We start from the raw sequence: 18773 nt of genomic DNA on the forward strand, positions 1-18773 counted from the left end.
TGCTTTTAAATATTAATATTAGAAGAAATGCAGAGCCAAGGATAGCATCTTCTGTTTCTAAACATCAAAGCACCTGTCATACCCACAGAATTCTTAAGTTCTTTTAACATAAATTTTAAATTTTAACAAAAGGTTTTTAGTTCTAACTTTTATTACAAAATGTTTGGAACTCCACTGAAACTGGAATGACTCAAGACGAGTCTCCCTGAGGTACAAGTTATATAGCCACACATGCTTACTTTGTTTCTCATGGCGATAATAACACTTCACACATTTGAGCATTTAATATCTGACGATGAGGTTAAAAAGATTAAAATAACTTGTAATTCGAGGAACTATTATGCAATCAGATACATTTAAATAGGCTGTCAAATACCTGCATAAGCTTACTTAATACCTCTCTGTCTATATATTATACACAACTTTAACAGATCTCCCTCTGATGGCACTTTTAATGACTGAAAAAAATGTGCATTTTTGCTACTCTTTTCAGACTTAAATGTTTCTGTAATTGTGATGTAGTAAGAAATATATTTGGCCTTTGTCCTTGGTTCCTGGCACAGGAATTTCCTGAGCGATAGGAGAGTATTTTGCCCCTTTTGATCACACCTGAGTTCATGCTAAAAGATGACTTACAATGGGGCCTCTAGATCATCTCAGGACGGGGCAGGTCAGCACAAAGACCAGGTGATTAGAGGGCTGGAACTTTCAGTCCCACCCACCTGACCACTGAGGAAACTGAGCTCTGTAGAAACAGAGAACTCTTTTCCATGCCTTTCTCTTAGCTTCTGATGTCGTCAGCAATCCTTGTCATTCCCTGACTTGCAGCGCTGTAACTCCCGCCTCTGCCTCCTTTGTCACAGGGTCATCTTCCCCCCATTGCAAGTGTCTCCCCATTGCATGGTGCTTCTCCTCTCTTACACGGATACCAGTCATACTGGATTAGGGGCCCACACAAGTCCAGTATATCCTTAGCCTAACTAAGTACATCTGAAATGACTCTACTTACAAATAAGGTCACATTCTGAGGAACCAGAAGTTAGGAATTCAAAATATGTCCTTTTTTGGGGGGTGCGGGGGACACATTTCAACCCATAATTTGGGCCTTTACAACAAAAAGTCTGCCAACCCTGACTTAGAAGAATTAGAACTGAGGAGAAGTAGGTACAGAGGTGCCACTGAACAGTGAGGTGTTTCAAAGAGGAGAGCTGAGATTTTGTCTCAGACAAACTAACTTGAAAGCAGAAGTAAGAACACTCAAAAGATGTCAGACAGAAAGCAATATACGCTGGTCAGGAAGGTGGCCTGGCTTAGAGATGGGGGAGTCCAGTAGAGCCTAAAAAAGGATGTGCATCTGCAGGACAAATGTTTTATACGGCAGATCAAGAATTAATCTGAAGAGAATGTTACTACTAGATAACAATGGGATTAGAGAATGTCACTGTTACGTAACATTAGACGATAATGTAATTTAGTATCCTATGAACCAAAAGAGAAGCAACTCAACCATGACAAACATAACAAAGAAAGAGGCCTGAAAATGACCAGGGGATTTGGCTAGAATAAGACTACAGTCAAGCGAAGAAAACAACTTCCATGGAGAACCTAAGAGGGACACTGGAGGTACGCTGGGGGGAAGATGAGAATGCTTAAGAAATGAAACATGATTTACACACACAGCAGGTACAGCAGACCAGTACACTGGTGACCCCCAATGAGCCACAACTCCCGGCATTCATGCCCTTGTATAATCCTCTCCTACACAGACTATGAGCTTAGCCAAATAACTTGCTTTAAGCCAATTTGATATTAACAGGCACTGGCAAGCAGGGGCATGATAAGCACTTTCACATGGGAACTTGGCTGTCTCCGATCACTGCCCCCTGGAAGCCAGCTGCCATGCTGTAAGGAAGCCTGAGCTAGATTCTGAACGATGAGAGACTACATGGAGACAGACTGTGAAGGCTAAGAGGTCATCATTCCAGCCCCGGCAGAGTCCCCAACTGAACGCAACCACCAGTGACCTCAACCCATACCTAAGGGAACAGCGAAAACACCCAGCTGAGCACAATCAACCCAGAGAATCAGGAAAAATGATAAACTGTTGTCACCTGAAGCCACCAAGTTTTGTGGTGGTTTGTAAAGCAGCAACAGATAACTGATACCGTCAAAACAGATTTATGCTTGAGAAATGCAGGAACGTGAGGATTCTCATTAAACTGGGAAGACTTCTATAGGCGTGGGGAGAAAAGAACAAAGGAAAACCATATAAATTAAGATGCAAAGAGAAAAACTGAAGATGTTAAAGATGGAGCTGAGTCACCTGAGGAACAACGGGAAAATTTAAGAGGACACCCAGCAAAGTTTTCCACCTACTTCATCACTTTCGTCTACTTCAATTCCACCATCTTTGTCATCATCCATTTGTTTATGGATTGTCTGAAGAGCTTCCAGGCTGAATCGATCATCTTCTGTGAAACATGGCGGACTCAGTGACAGGCAGGGATCTGCAACAGAACAAAGGGCAGTTTTGACTTGCCATGCCAAAACACAGGCTGCAGGCATACAAGTGACAAGAAAAACAACATCAAATATCAGACTAAGTCAAACCAACAGATTTTAAAAAGTCCAGCAAAGTCATCGAAAGTATAATACAGGAACACAACAGACTAAAAATAAGTAACTGAATTTAATGGCTACTAGGCAACCACAACCAGGAGTAACTCCCGTCCTGACTTCAGGTTGTCTAACTGCTTCCACATCTTTAGCCATTTTCTTCTTATCCAACCTACTATATTTACTAATTATTTCCCCCCAAAAACAGAGCTCCTTTCTTAAAAAAAAAGAACCTAAAAAGCACAGAATACAAGGGGCTATTTTCGAATAATCCACTTCAATTAAAATGTGAATCCTAGGAAAATATCAGAGAATACAAGAAAAGGATATATATAGGATAGGCACACGATACTTAGAAACTTTTTTTTTCACTTTTCTATTTAAGAATCAAAGAGTTCATGGCTCAGGTCATGATCTCGCAGTTTGTGGGTTCCAGCCCCAGTCTGGGCTCTGTGCTGACAGCTCAGAGCCTGGAGCCTGCTTCAGAGTCTGTGTCTCCCCTCTCTCAGCCCCTCCCCCACGCATGCTCTGTCTCTCAAAAATAAGTAAGACGTTAAAAAAATTTTTCAAATAAATAAACATTAAAAACAATTTTTTTAAATAAAGTAGTTACTAGCATAATAGAAGAGTTAGCCACAATTTGGTTTTCTCAACAACAGCTAAAAATCTAGTTTATCATTCTGGCCCTGTTACAAATTAACAATCTGATTTTGGACAAATCACTTGTCCTTGTGTCTTAGTTACCACACCTCTAAAATAAAGTAGTCTAGATGCTTACTAAATCTACTGTAGCTATAATGGCCTAAGAAATGATCTAATTCTGTACTTAGGAGAAAACACTGCACAAAGCCAGTACTGGAAATCAATTAATAAATTTTTTTGGTAAAAGAATAACGCAAATCTATATTACCTACATGTTCCAGTTATAACTCATTTTGGTGAGTTAACATTTTTAATAGTTTTAATTCAAAAGCTAATTTTAATTTAGTCTTGGAAGAGAAAGAAACAGAAAAGGAAACTGTAAAAAGGGAAAATGCAATGATAAACGTTGTGACATACGTGTGTATACGTATTTAAAACTCTAATCAAGATTTGCTAAAATCTAAGAACTTACAGGAACAATGGTCAGTTATGACCCCTAATTCATGAAACAACCAGAGCCCTAATACGCCTACAAATTCAAACTCATCTGTACTTATTTTGACTGGCTATGAAGCAAAAGCTCCCAGATACCATAACATAGAGAATAAAGAAGATCTGAATACAATGTGTTATTGCGTCCATAATAAACATACGCAGTTACTGCAAATAGTATAGAAGGGTTGGCATCACTTACTGACTAAACAGGCTTTGTGGTCAACCCTGTCAAACTCTAAAAGGAGTGAATAATGAGGGCTCTGAAAACCATATAAAGCTTTAAAAGAAAATTAGGAGAAACATATCTGAAAAAACTTCATATAAAAATAAAATTGATTTTTTTTTTTTTTTACTTATCTAATAAACCTTATCTTTCAAGGTCTGTTGCAGGATGTAACTTCTCCAGGAAGTCTTTCATAAATATCTATACTATCTTCCAGCGATTACTTCCTCCTCCGAACACCATTCCAACCATTCAACAAATATCTCTTAAGCATCTACCATATGTCAGGCATTGGAAATACCATAGTGAAAAGAGAGATAAAAATTCCTCATGAGGGGGGCCTGGGTGGTGGGGGGCCTGCTTAAGATTCTCTCACTCCCCCTCCCTCTGCCCCTCCCCAGTGCACACTCACGCTCTCTCGCTTTCTCTGTATAAAAAAAAAAAAATTTCCTCATGAAACTACAGCCTAGTGGAGGAGATGAGCATAATAAGATAAAGAAGTAAAAGGTAGAGCATGCTAGCAGCTAGCAGTGGGTAAGTACTGAGGAGAAAAATAAAGAGCAGATATGAAATGCCAAGGGATTTGAAACCTGATTATATTTTATTCTCATATCATTCAACCTAAGTCCTCGTTAATGTTGTACTTTATTAATCTCTAACTGCTTACACGGATCCTTTTGTCTATACAATTGAGCTTATGACCAAGGCAGGAAAACGTCTTCTGTTTCTCACATTCATAATACCCAGGGCTTAGTTTAGCAATTTTGTGTCTCTGATAAATTGTTACTTCATACACTAAATCACAAACTTCTAGGCTTTTATGCTGTGCAAACCAGTGACAGGCATGAGGAAACAGTCTAGTGATAAAGGAGGCATGTGGACCACAACAATATTTTAAGTTAGGGACCACTGAAAACACTACGTGTAGAGTGTTATGAGAGCCATGGAGGAAGAGCACCAATCCAGACCAGGAGAGAAAAGTCAGATGTTTTCTAACGGTAACCCTGGGGGTTTTATATGACCTATAATTGATGACCTTGGGAAGGAGAGAAAAGCATGCGTGGAAAAAGAAACATCATACGTTCAGTGTCATGAGAAAAATGTTGAACGTTCAGAGAAATGCCACTGGTTAGTATGTCTGGAGTACAGAGAATATATGGAAAGAAGAAAAGAGATCAGTAAGAAATTAGAAGGGGCTAGATCTCTAAGACTAAGGGTGGTTTTCCCCACACTAAGGAATTTGGATTTTCATCCTGAAAATTATGAGAAGCCCATACAGGACTTTCAAGGAGAAGCCGAACACAATCAGATGCATTATAGAAAGATCGTTCTGGTGATAGTGGAAAATAGACTGGAGGCAAGACTGGGAGGCACAGCGGTCAGGAAGTGCTACTGTAATCCTAGCAGCACGCAGCACCTCAGGCCTCCAAAGAATGGAGGAGGCAAATGACGAAGACGGCTCTAGGATTTGGCGTTTTGCCAAGTTAGAATTGCAGGCGGAAAGGAAGGGCAGGAGTTGAGGATAAAGCAAGGGTGATCCATTTTCCCACATAAAATTGTATTTCCTTTTGGTACGGTGACTTAAGGACTAGAAATCTGACTTAGAACAGTTGTGAATTCTGAGCCCCATTACCTGTTCTAAAGTCCTTTCCATTTCTTTCTCAACTGTATCCCTTCTAGGTCAATTCAGCACAAGTGATCATTTTAACCCAAATTGGCTGACCTAAATTTCTTTTTCAAATATACAAACTGTTACAAAAGATCTGTGCATATAATAAATCAGGGAGAATGGTTTCAAAGACAGCTGCTGAAACGCCAAAATGGCTCTCCTTTGCCTCACTGACCTCGCCTTAGCTACCCCAAATGCACCGGCACATTCCTGTGTTCCACAGCCAGAAACGTGTTTCTCAGATACCTAAACAGAATTCAGTTGTTCACCGAGACATGATATGGAGTGCCTGGAAGGTGCCAGCCCAGTGCTTGGTGCTGGACACCCGTGTGACAACTAGGACAGATTTCCTCTGCTCCGTGCCCCCACTTCGTATTAAATGCAATATGGTGTCATAAACCTTTCTAGCACTATACAGTGAGCAGTCCTTTCTTTTCTCTGGATCAAGAACAGCAATTTCTGCTGAAGAAAAAGAAATCAGCCAAAAGAAAATAAAACTTAACCGAAGTCAGCAACCAACAAACACCACTGTTAAAATTCCAACTTGTTTTCCTCTACTCAAAGTCAAACAAATCCTCAGTATGATTTCTGCAGAAACAAAGTCTAATGAAGTAAAATGATTTCACCTAAGAAACATCTACTACATTCCAGAAACCAATACTGCTTTATATACATAATCTCTACAACCCTGTGGGGGACACATATTATCTCCATTTTCAGATGAGGAAATGGCACTCATGAGTATCTTGCTCAAGATCACATCCCTAGAAGTGGCAGAGCTAGGATTCAAATGAAGTCTTCAAGACTCCAATCCATGTTCCAGCATCAGCATAATGAATGTAAATGGGTCACAGTGTCACCAACATCAGAGAATAAAGTATTGCTACCACAAATATTACCAGGACCCAAGGAGCTAAGAACACCAAGAAGCATAAATGTGTCCCACAGAAGGGACACTACTGCATGATGTTGATAATCTAGAATACATACCTATACTTCCTACATTACCTTTCCTTTTAATAATGTCTTCAAGCCACACTCCCCTTGAACAAACCTTGATAGTAAGTTTATTATTACCACAGTGACTGATACATTTGTTGAACGATTTACTTATACGTAAGTATTACAAGGCAAATAAATGAATTTCTGAATACTCTTTATCTAGAAAATGTATAGATGTCAGACACTAGGTTAGAAGCCCGGTATACAAAAAGTAGAGCAAGTAAATAAAGTTCAATATGGCAAGTACAATGGCAGACGTGTAGTAAATACATAATGGTGGCAAAACTAAAGGAGTAGTTCCGTCTACATGAATAGCAAGAAAAAACTCAAGGAGAAGTGATATTTACATTTATTCTTAAAAGACGAGCAAATGTTTTCTAGGAAGACACGTATAGGCAAGAACATAATGTGCTAATAGCTATTATACTAACAACATAATGATAACAATAACTACTAATTACAGAATGCCTATCATATACAACTATATGTAAATTGCCTATTATACATTTCAGTTTGCCTAGAAAGTAAGCACTACTGTTCTGATTTTTTTTTTCAATTTATTTTATTTTGAGAGAGAGAGAGAGAGAGAGAGAGGGAGAGAACAAGCAGGGGAGGGGCAGAGTGAGACAGACAGACAGAATCTCAAGCAAGCTCCCTGCAGTCAGCACAGAGCCCCATGCAGGGCTCAATCCCACAAACCATGAGATACTGACCTGAGCAGAGATCAAGAATCAGAGGCTTAACTGCTTAACTGACTGAGCCACCTAGGCACCCCTATTGTTCCCATTTAATTGGAAAACTATGAGAAAAGACTGACAATATCAGTGAGGGACAGATTATGAAGGGATTATTCTAAAGTGAAAAGAAAAGAAAATAATATTAATACATTACTCACTGAAAGCTCCCACTTAGTTCCTTGGCCTGCAGGGTTTTCTTCCAAATCCACGCAGGCTCAGGAAACTGCCTTCATTCCAACTCAACTGTTTCTCCTCAAAGGCCATCTTATTTCCCTCTCCAAAACAGCCTTGGCCTTTAGGCTCTCTCTGCTTGCCCTATTATTCTTCATAGCACTTTACTGCAGGGCACTACAGTATCTATTTATGTATTTGCTTACTGCCCAACTACCCCACTGTAATGTCAACATGAGATTACAGGCTTTTGTTGTGATCACTGCTCTTTCCGGAGTGCCTAGAACAGTGCCTGCTCACAGCAAGTGCTCAAAAAATATCTGTGTACTGAATCACTAGCCTAATTGGTTTTTCAATATAAATGTTTGGAAGAGAACAACTTTTCTAGAAATTACATGGCAGGTAAGAATACTACGATGTAGAAAATGACGACAAAACTCCTTACCTCTTTATAACAATGTTAAATCTACCTAAGTTAGTAGAAATTTATTAAGCTTACTCTTCCAGTTAAAACCATTCAATGGCTCCCTAGAACCTAAAGTATAAAGTTTATTTGTTCATTGTCAAATATTACTGTTTAAATATTTATTAAACAAAATACAGATGGTCTTCTCTAAGGCTTTTATACTCTTGGCAGTTAAGATAAAACTACATGGGGTAAAAGACTAAGCCAGTTTTACTTTCTATATATTATTACTAATATATATATATAAAATATGTAGATTATTACTATATATTACTACACCTAATAAATACTGATGTCTGACTTTTACATGCAAGCAATCACATTTTTAGTGGCATTAGGAAAGAAAAATTAGATTTTATTTCTTTAATGTTCATTCATTTTTGAGAGAGAGACAAAGTGCAAGCAGGGGAGGGGCAGAGAGAGGGAGACACAGAATCTGAAACAGGCTCCAGGCTCTGAGCTGTCAGCACAGAGCCCAACGTGGGGCTGGAACTCACGAACCGTGAGATCATGACCTGAGCTGATGTCGGATGCTTAACCGACTGAGCCACCCAGGAGGCTCAGAGAAAGTGGATTTTAATACGTGGGGTCAGAAAAAAGAAAAGAAAAAAAAAAAAAAAACTCAAACAGAAAATAAGATGGGCTCTGGAACTCACAAGGAGTAGTCTGGCTAACAGACTGGTTCTCAACCGAGAGTGTCACTCAGTGCCCTGCCCTCCCCCCTCCCGCTCACCTCTCTCCACTCTGCTGCTACAGTCATCCAGTGGAGGGGTGGAGGCTAAGGATGTTAAACAACGAGAATGCACAGGCCAGTCCCACACACCACAGAACAGCAGAGTCCCCAGCTATGCCAACAGTCTCGCCAGAGAGGAAGAAAACACTGGCAGCAGCAGGATATGAATCTGGAACAATAACCTGGAGCTATCAGTCAGTGAAGGACAATGAATCTCTCTGAAAGAGGCATCTAAAGAAGTCACTGATGATTTTTAAGTAGGACTGTGACACAAGAACTGTAACAGAGAAATTACAATTTATATTTTGTGTAATGCTTTCAAGTTCAAAATATGCTTTCCCATACAGTCAGTTTTATTTTAATCTAGAGAAGAAACTATCGCTTTAGTTTACGTGCTTTTACCAACTCGTGTCTGTTCTAATAGTCCAGGCAGGAAGTAACAAAATACAAGCCACAATCATGGCAGTGAAGACAGAAAGAAAAGGTTATACTGAAGTGATAACTGAATGTACTCAAGAAAGAAGACAAATATGATTGACATTTCAGGCCTAAAAGTCTAGGTTAAAAAAAAAGGCTGAGCCAGACCAAACAACATAGAGTTACAAAATGTGTTAAATGGGTTTCCATTCACCCTTCAATATTTAAGAGGAATAAATATTCACTCCACATTCTATATTCCGCCCTCCCATTCAACTGATATATACAGGGAATACAGTTCAGAAACCTAAGAAAACAAGAGCTTAAGAAATAACTGAAGCTGGGACACCTGGGTGGCTCAGTCAGTTAAGCGGCTGACTTCAGTCATGATCTTGCTGTTCCCAAGGTCACACCCCGTGTCGGGCTCTGTGCTGACAGATCAGAGCCTAGAGCCTGTTTCAGATTCTGTGTCTCCCTCTCCCCCTCTGCCCCTCTCCCACTCATGCTCTGTCTCACTCTCTCAAAAATAAACATTTTAAAAATCAAAAATAATAATAATAATAACAATAACTGAAGCTGGGACACCTGGGTGACTCAGTCGGTTGAGTATGCAACTCTTGATTTCAGCTCAGGTCATGATCTCAGGGTTCATGAGTTCAAGCTCCAAGTCAGGTCAGAGCCTGCTTCTTTTCCTCTCTCCTTCTCTCTGCCCCTTCCCCGCTTGTGGATGCTTGCACGCACGAGCGCTCTCTCTCTCTCTCTCCCCTCCTCTCAAAAAAATAAATAAATAAAACAAGAAAAAATTTTTAAAAAAGAAAAGAACTAAAACTGAGAAAGTAAATCCAGTCTTTAGAGCTAGTTTCCCGCCCATAATACCCTTAAGGTCAGCAAATTTCACACAGAAAAACCAAGAAGGGGAGCCGGCCGGCTCTTAATCACAAACCAATGACTGTAGCCCTTTAACAATGTGCAACATCATATACCGCCAAGACTTGGCTTACCATACGGGCAACTATTTACGAGTCTCATGATTAGGCTTTTCTTAATTAATGCCACTGAGAGAAATTCTTTAAATAAATATTGACTGTATTTAGCACCTCCATTAATAGTTCAAGCATTTACCAAATCAAATATTATAATCCAAATATTTTGAGAATAAATGTTCTCTAAAGTCTTCAGAGATAATTCTTTAGTGTCATTTTTCAATAAACCAAAGATATGATTCAAACTCAAAAGTAAGTAATGTCTTCTCTGATATCCTGTTTAGGGCAGAGTCTGTCTTATGCCCCTTATATGCCCAGTGTCTAACATACTGTATGCTTACCTAGCATACAGTAAGATTAATGGATGTTTCTCAAAAAATCTACTAATAATAATAAAGGCCACTGTATACTTTTTTAGGGAGAAATGAGTTTCAACCCATTATCTATTATATTTTCTGGCATATAGTAGGTATTTAAAATATGTTCATATTTATTAAGAACAGATTACATGCCCGAACAACAAATGAGAAAGAAAAAGTTGCAACTGGTATACACAGTGCTATACCCAGACGCTCTAAAACTGCAGGTGGAAGGCTCTAGAATCTCTCATATTTACTCAATTAAAGTTCATCAGTTAAAGGAAACAAACCCTACCAATAGAGGGCTGAGAAACCACTGCAGAGGTACCTAATTATGCCCTACGTGTCACACTGAACAGAAAATAAAGGGCCTTTCTTTACTTTAAATCCCTCCTGACTGACGACTGCCTCTTGGAGTTCTGAATCTCTTTAATCACTGACTTTGTATAGAAAGTACCTATTAATTAGTCTCTACTCTTATAAAAAGAAAGAAGTTTCCCCTGGTTGTTAGGCTAAAAATTTCCCTTAAAAAAACTGTCCAGCTCAACTAAACCTTCCAAATGTTTTAAGTAGACCATCTGATAAAAACTCAGTTACTGAGATCCCCTCCTGCTTTCCAGGAACATTTTTCAATTTACCATCTTCTGATTATTTGACTTCCACTTATTCCCCCACCCATAAAATGCATCTTGTCCTTGCCACCTCAAACAGTTCCTGCTAATCTTCTCAAAACAGCCTCTCTAAAGATAGGAGACAGAAGATAATGCCTCTGCCTTGAAACTATCTTAATATGAAACTCATTTACCACCACATCCCTCATCCAAAAAAAATCTACATTTATATTCATGGTAACCAATACATTCCTTCAATGTATTTAAATAAACAAGAAAGAGTATTTATGCAGCTGTATTTATCTCTGTATTCACTGACAGTTGTATATTTCCATTGTGTTTTATATTTAAGTTCCTAGAAAGCAGTAATATATGTTTATAACATTGCTGCATCGGTCATATGTGGGAAAATAATGTTGACTAGGTGCAAAAAAAAATAAAAGTACACAGGTACACTGATTTATTTACTCCTGGTTCCCCAGGATACTATAAACACTAACGTTTCAATTAGCAACATTACATGTACAGAATAGGGCAATAACTATGCTTATATTTATTTTGGGTTGTTTTGGAGGGAAGAATGTGGTAACTCAAAGTGACAACCAGAACACTGTGAATGTACTTAATGACACTGAATCATGTACTTAAAATGGTTTAAATGGTAAATTTTACATTATGTGTGTTTTACCACAATAAAGAAGAAAAAAAGCTGCAACCAAACGCAAGCTATAGAGAACACAGGTCATTAATGCCATCCTACCTGTATCAACACTCGGGAAATGAGAAGAGCACTGTTGTTACTGCCTGGTACTGACCTGAGAGCATGACACCATCTCACTTCTCCCACAGTGCAAGACCTTAACAACAATCTCGAAAAATAAAATTAGCATCCCAATTTTACAGAAAGGAAGGTTGAGGAGTCTGTAAAAGGAAAAGAAGAACTTTTAATTCATTCTCATCCTGCCACTTACTGTATAACCTCAGGAAAGTTATTTAACTTCTCTGCCTTAACTTCCTCATCTGTAGAATGGGAATAAGAGATAGCAACTTGGCAAAGCTGATGTTAGAATTAAATGAGACGTCTGCAAGCACCTAACACAGAGGGTGGCACGTATTTGGAACTCAGTAGATACCTACTACTATCATCCAGAAAGATGAAGGAATTAGCTAATAAATGGCACAGGAGGAACTCAACACTAAGTCTCCTGCAGCCTAAGTCTAGTCTTTCTATGATATTACTATTACCTTAACAGATGCCAAAAACAGCATTTTTCTAAATTAGGCTTAACTCCAAATATCTTTTGGTTGACTCCAAAACCAAATATACCCTAAAACACAAGGAGAGAAAATAAAGAGGGAATAGAGCATTTTGGGGGTAACTTACACGCCAGGTGCTTTACCTGGTTATCTAATTCAACTTCTCTCAACAGCCCTGCTATACTGGGATGAACCTCGCTTCTTCTTTTCATGATGAATAAACCAAATCCTCATTTGCATGATGAATAAACCAAATTCTCATTTGCAAAGCAATATGCCCAAGATCAAAGAATTGGTTAACTATTTTGTTGAAATTCAAAAGAACTTTATTTTTCCTCATCTCCCACAATCCGTTAAAAAAAAAAAAAATGACTTCCTATTTTTAAAAATACCCAAAAAGAATACTCTGAAAGCAAATTACAAAACAAGAATTCTAAAAGCAGATTCATTAAGAGCATTATTTACTACAAGTATATAATCTCCAAAGATTATTATATTGAAAATGGAAAACACTCATTTAAGTATAAGTTTTGGCTATGTACTTATAGGATTAATTTGTTCAAACAATTATTTTAGAAAGCTCTTACTGTTTCTAAGTGAAAACAAATGTACATTTCCAACTGGGAAGCAGAATCCAATGCCCTACCAATTTAGTTTCAGCAACAAAAATGGGTAAATCCCCATCCATGTACTGTTCCACAGTAATGGAAGAAAGATTTACAAAGTTACCCTTCATTCAATGAAAGAGTGAGAGGCATATGTGCACTTCTCATGGTAGTCGTAGGAGAGAAATGAAGCCACAGCCAGAGGCTTGATGTTCGGGATGTTTGTAAATCAAACATTTCTAAGTTGGGAACTGCCTATATACATACGGCATAGAAAGAAACAACCAGCCAACCCTTTATCTTATGGAGAAACAGACACTGGTTTTGTTTTGTTTGGGAAGGAGAAGTTTCATAAAACCATCCACACATTAAAGGTTTGCAAATTCAGATTCCAACACACAGGGCTCCTAAGTAATAATGTATAGTTACACAACTATACATTATAAATCCTTCTTGGTAATTAAAACATCACAGCAGAAAATATTAGAAAGGTGTCTCTGAATTAAAATATATATATATCTTCCCAGAATTTTTTAAGCCTCTTTTTTCCCTGAGGTTTTCTTAATTTTTATTTGCTACTAAATATTGAGCATATACCAGATTCTGCTGTAATTTCTTTTAACACATTAGTTCTAATTTTTACATTAATAATGAAACATAGGGGCGCCTGGGTGGCTCAGTTGGTTGAGCAACTCACTTCGGCTCAGGTCATGATCTCACAGTTTGTGAGTTCGAGCCCCGCGTCAGGCTCTGTGCTGACAGCTCAGAGCCTGGAGCCTGCTTCAGATTCTGGGTCTCCCCCTCTCTCTGCCCCTCCCCTGCTCATGCTCTGTGTCTCTCTGTCTCTCAGTAATAAAACGTTAAAAAAAATTTTTTTTAAATAATGAAACATAATTATTACTATCTATATTTTTACAGTAAGCAAACGGAGATTGAGACAGGTCACCAAGAGACAGTCTGCATTTTAAATTTATATTCATCTGGTTCAGCTGATTCACTGTTTTCCTGCAACACATATCCATTTAGAGTTGGGGGTAATATTCATGAGAACCCTTGGTTCTATATGGATGAACGACGGAGATTAAGCATGTCAGTGCAAAGAATCCCTAAAACAGTTGAGTACATGATAACATCTTAAGTATGAACTAGCAAAGAAAGCAGAACTGGTATCTAAAAAGCCCTGGAGAGATATATCGACATCTGTATCATCTAATCTACACCTGTATCTAACTCAGGAATAATTCAGTCAAAAAGGCCAACATCAAGGGATGTCAATTTTATCAGAAAAAAATGTTTTGATTTGTGTTTGTCAATGTCTGTTTCCTTTGTTCCTTCATGTCAGATGTCCATACTCCATACTTTTCATTTCACTCACTGCTTATGTATACCCTAAGAATTTCACTGATCATTTTCTAATGCTAAGATATTCATGGACAAAACAGCCTCTTAAAGACATCCAAAGCTAAAAAAAAAAAAAAAAGACATCCAAAAGCAGCAGTGAGAAACTAGAGATATAAGCATTTGTTAGGAGCCTATAAAGGGCCTCCTGCAAAAACCAGAATCAGGCAAAAGCATCTGTTTATTAGTTTATGAGAGAACCGACGCCTAATTCTAAAGATCATCAATTAATTTCAGTCTCCAATAGAGTCTTTTCTATCTATCCTTCTCACATGATTTTTTGTACCATATAATTCCAGCATCTGTTTTTGCTTTGAAATATGTAAGTAGAAGGGAGTGAGTTCAGAGTTACAGAGACGTTACTGAAGATCCCTCATATGTAGGCAACACTGTTCATAACCAGTATGGCAGACATAAACAGTTCCCAGGGAACCTCTTTTCTCTGTGTTTACTTTGGCTCTTCAGTAGTAATGATGTTCTGTCACCAACAAATCAACTTTTAGGCGTTCTCTCTAAACACAGATTTTATTGAAGATAATACTGAAAGTAATTAAATTATTTAATCAATATATCAAAATATATGCACACAAATATTGACCTTCCTATTCAGAGAACTGTCCTTAGTAAAGTATATACACTTTCTCCAACAACTCTGCCACTGTCCAAAACTCAGGGCGCACATGACTCAACTAAAAGAATTACCCCCAAGAATGTTTTCTGCATATTCTTAAAAATAGTATAATTTGTGAGGTACCTGGGTGGCTCAGTTGGTTAAGCATCAGACTTCGGCTCAGGCCATGATCCTGTGGTCTGTGGGTTTGCGACCCGTGTCGGGCTCTGTGCTGACAGTTCAGAACCTGGAGCCTGCTTCAGATTCTGTGTCTCCTTCTCTCCCTCTGCCCCTCCCTAGCTCGTTCACACATTCTCTCTCTCTCTCTCTCTCTCTCTCTCTCTCTCAAAAATAATAAGTAAATGTTTAAAAAATAGTATAATTTCTTCCACTTAGGGTAGATTTACATTTTGGAAACTGCTCAGGCTATCAACTTGAAAAATATCATTTCTGCTCCAAACAAGATATCTGGTGCCAGTAAAGATTTTCTCATGCAGTCCACAAACTGTAAAATAAATTTCAATTTATTAACCCTGAAACTTACTTTTATATTTTTTAGGATATTAATACCTTAAGTTATTTTAAATAAGTGACCTAAAAATTAACGGCATGATAATGTAAGTTCCCAGAAGAAGAGTATTAAAGATGTAAAACTGGCCTAAATAAATATAGTCAATGTAGCCAGATACTTAGCAATTCAATACAAAGATAATATAAATTTTCATCTAAGACATAGTAATTCCTTTTATTTCATAAATTTTCCAAACTTTCATTTCTCAATTTGAACTAAAACCAATATAAATAGTTGATTTAATTATGCATCTTGTTCACATTCCCATCACCTAGAACACCACGTGGAACATAGCAAGCACTCAAAGGCTTACTGAATGAGTGAATCAATATGGAAACTGAATGAGTGGTCATGGATTAAGCTGATTTACATTTATATTTGCCTAGCTTAATTACACTAGAAAATTTTCTTTTTATACACAACAGTCAAATCAACAAAATACAGCCAAACCATTGAATGTGATAAAGTACCAAGCACTTCAGCTGACAACAATTCAGATCTTGAAACTGCTCAGGACCAAAAACTCTAAGGTCATTCCTTGATTACAACCCTCACACACATAATATCCAACCACAGAAAATCTGTTGGTTCTACCTTTAAAACATTATCCAGACTCTGCCCCATTCAAAGTCACCATCATCTCTTGCAGAGACTACTGTCCTTCACCCTTAATGTCTTTTCTCTCCTTCTTTCATAGCTAAATCTATGATCACTTACTATAATCACTCTCCTGAAAACACACTCAAGTTCATGACTCATCTCTCCTTTCATGACACTTGGTTAACAAAGCCATAGCCCTGGTAAAAACCTAGTTCTCCACTTACTCTGTATCTACACCTGTACATCTAAACATGGCTGATCATGATGCCTTAAATCTATAACCACAGACCTCCACTGCACCCTTAACTCAGTTCACACTTCTATCCTATTTCACACCTTCTTGATCCTCACCCGTGATGTCTCTACTCCCTATTCTCATTCACAAAAGAAAATACTTCACCAAAAGAAAAAAAAAAAAATTACATGAAGCACTCAGAAGAGAACTTCCACGAACTCGCATAGCGCAATGAACTACCTCCCAATGTCTACAACTCAAACTGAGTCTCCAGCCTGTAGTCACCAATGAATTATCCAAGTTTCTATATAATGCCAATCCCTACATTCATGAACCAAATTTCGTCCCATTTGGCCCTTCAAGAGCACTACACTACTTCAGAAATTCACACACTTAACATTTTGCTTTCAATGAATCACTGCCATCCATCAGAATATAAACAAACGTTAGTTTTCTTCCTCCTTTAAAAAAAAAATAAAAGGGGGGGGGGGACATTCTCAACTCCACTGCATTACTACCCCATTTCTTTGCTTCCCTTTGTAGAAAATCTCCTTGAAAACATTACTAACTTACTATCTCCAATTTCTCTCCTCCCTGTCTGTCTTAAGATACACTCCAATCAGGCTTCAGCTCTCACGATTCCACCAAAACTACCCTGGTCAAAATCACAAGTAATTTCTACCTTACTAAATCCAATGGTTAATTCACATGTCCCTGTTACTTGGCCTATCCATAATCATCTGCACATTCTCTCCTTTATTCAGTTTCCAGGACAACCTAATATTCTTGTTCTCTTCCTCACTTGCTGCTGGTTCTCAGTTTCCTCTTCCATGGGGTATGAGGAAACTGTGGAGGATGGTGGTTATGTTCATACCTTGACTGCGGTGATGGTTTTATGCATGTATACATACATTAACAATTACCAAATTGTACACTTTAAATAGGAACCATTTATTATATGCCAATTATACCTTTAAAAAATGTTTAAAAAATAAAACTGTCAGCCTTTACATACCATTCACAGTCTCCATGACAGCTCAGAGATCATGAAAATAAGATAATTGTCTTTTTTTTAATGTTTATTTACTTGAGAGAGAGAGAGAGAGAGAGAGAGGGAGAGAGAAAGAAAGAGCACACACACGCACGTGCACACAAGTGGGGGAGGGGCAGAGAGAGGGAGACACAGAATCCGAAGCAGGCTCCAAGCCTTGAGCTGTTAGCACAAAGCCCCAATGTGGGTCGCGAACTCACAGACTGCGAGATCATGACCTGAGCCAAAGTCAGACACTTAGACACTTAACCGACTGAGCCACCCAGGCGCCCCAATAATTAGTTGTTTTTAAACCCTAGAACAAAATATCCTGGCCACTGAGAACAATTAGCTCCTTTCTCATCCTACTATTCTCTTTCAATAACTTGAATCTATCATTTTTGATCAATTATTTTCCTAACAAAAGAGAGAATCCAATGGGCAGTGAAGAGTTTGACTTTGTATAGTCATCTATTATCATTACAGGATCAGAAACAACTTGCTGCCTTGTTTTCTCTCCAAACAAAACATTCCAAAATGCCTTTCATTATTCTTAGCACTCTCTACAAGCCTCAGTGAAATTTGGCCTTCAAAATTATGAACATAGTTGACAGAGATCTGTGCCAATTTCTTATCTACTATCAGTTAGATGTCCTATCTTCTATCTTTTCAAAATTTTATATCCCTCCCTCAATTAACATCTACCTATATCTTTTTAATAAATGCTAAAAGTAATTAAGTAAATAAATAAAATGGTACTTGAAGCATATGAAGAAATAAATTCAGTATTTTATTAAATTTTAATAAATACTAATTAAAGGTAAGTAAAAATGTAAGGTAAAAAAAGGTAAGTAAAAAAATAAGTAAAATGGTACTTGAAGCATATTAAGAAATAAATCCACTAAAATATTTTACAAAAATCAAACACCTATGTTTTGGGGGGAGGGGCATATGTGTGTAAAAGTATTAAGCTAGCAAGACTTCATGGAAATTAAATGTTCAAGGAGCCTCTATAGTTATATCACAACTCCAAGCATTTAGCAGAACTTATTAGAGCTAAGAGATTCATGGAGACATGGGTGGGATAGTGTCAGATTTATGTTGTGTACAGAATACACCTGCATGTAGCTGCAAAATGTAGATTTAATGACAGCAGACTGGAGGCAGGGAAGCAAGTAATTTTATCTCAAGCAATGAGGTCTAAACTAAGGCTATACTAATGAGGTGATATGGAAAGAGGCAGACTGCAAAAATATTACAAAGTAAATTTTACTAATACCTAGAACTCTCCACTCTTTCCACCATGGTATATAGCCCCCATTAAGTAGAGATGTCATCAACAC

General features: G+C 37.9%; 1 protein-coding gene across 2 annotated transcripts in view; it reads right to left on the reverse strand.

The window, feature by feature from the left end:
* Positions 1-18773, reverse strand: part of STIM2 (stromal interaction molecule 2) — a 151642-nt gene that overhangs the window by 86209 nt on the left and 46660 nt on the right. For both annotated transcript variants that reach the window (XM_043572823.1, XM_043572822.1), the window contains exon 2: positions 2377-2507. In XM_043572823.1, coding sequence (XP_043428758.1) covers positions 2377-2507 — 131 coding nt within the window. The remainder of the gene's footprint in view (positions 1-2376; positions 2508-18773) is intronic.

This window comes from Prionailurus bengalensis, chromosome B1 (genome assembly GCF_016509475.1).
Source record: "Prionailurus bengalensis isolate Pbe53 chromosome B1, Fcat_Pben_1.1_paternal_pri, whole genome shotgun sequence".
NCBI lineage: Eukaryota > Metazoa > Chordata > Mammalia > Carnivora > Felidae > Prionailurus > Prionailurus bengalensis.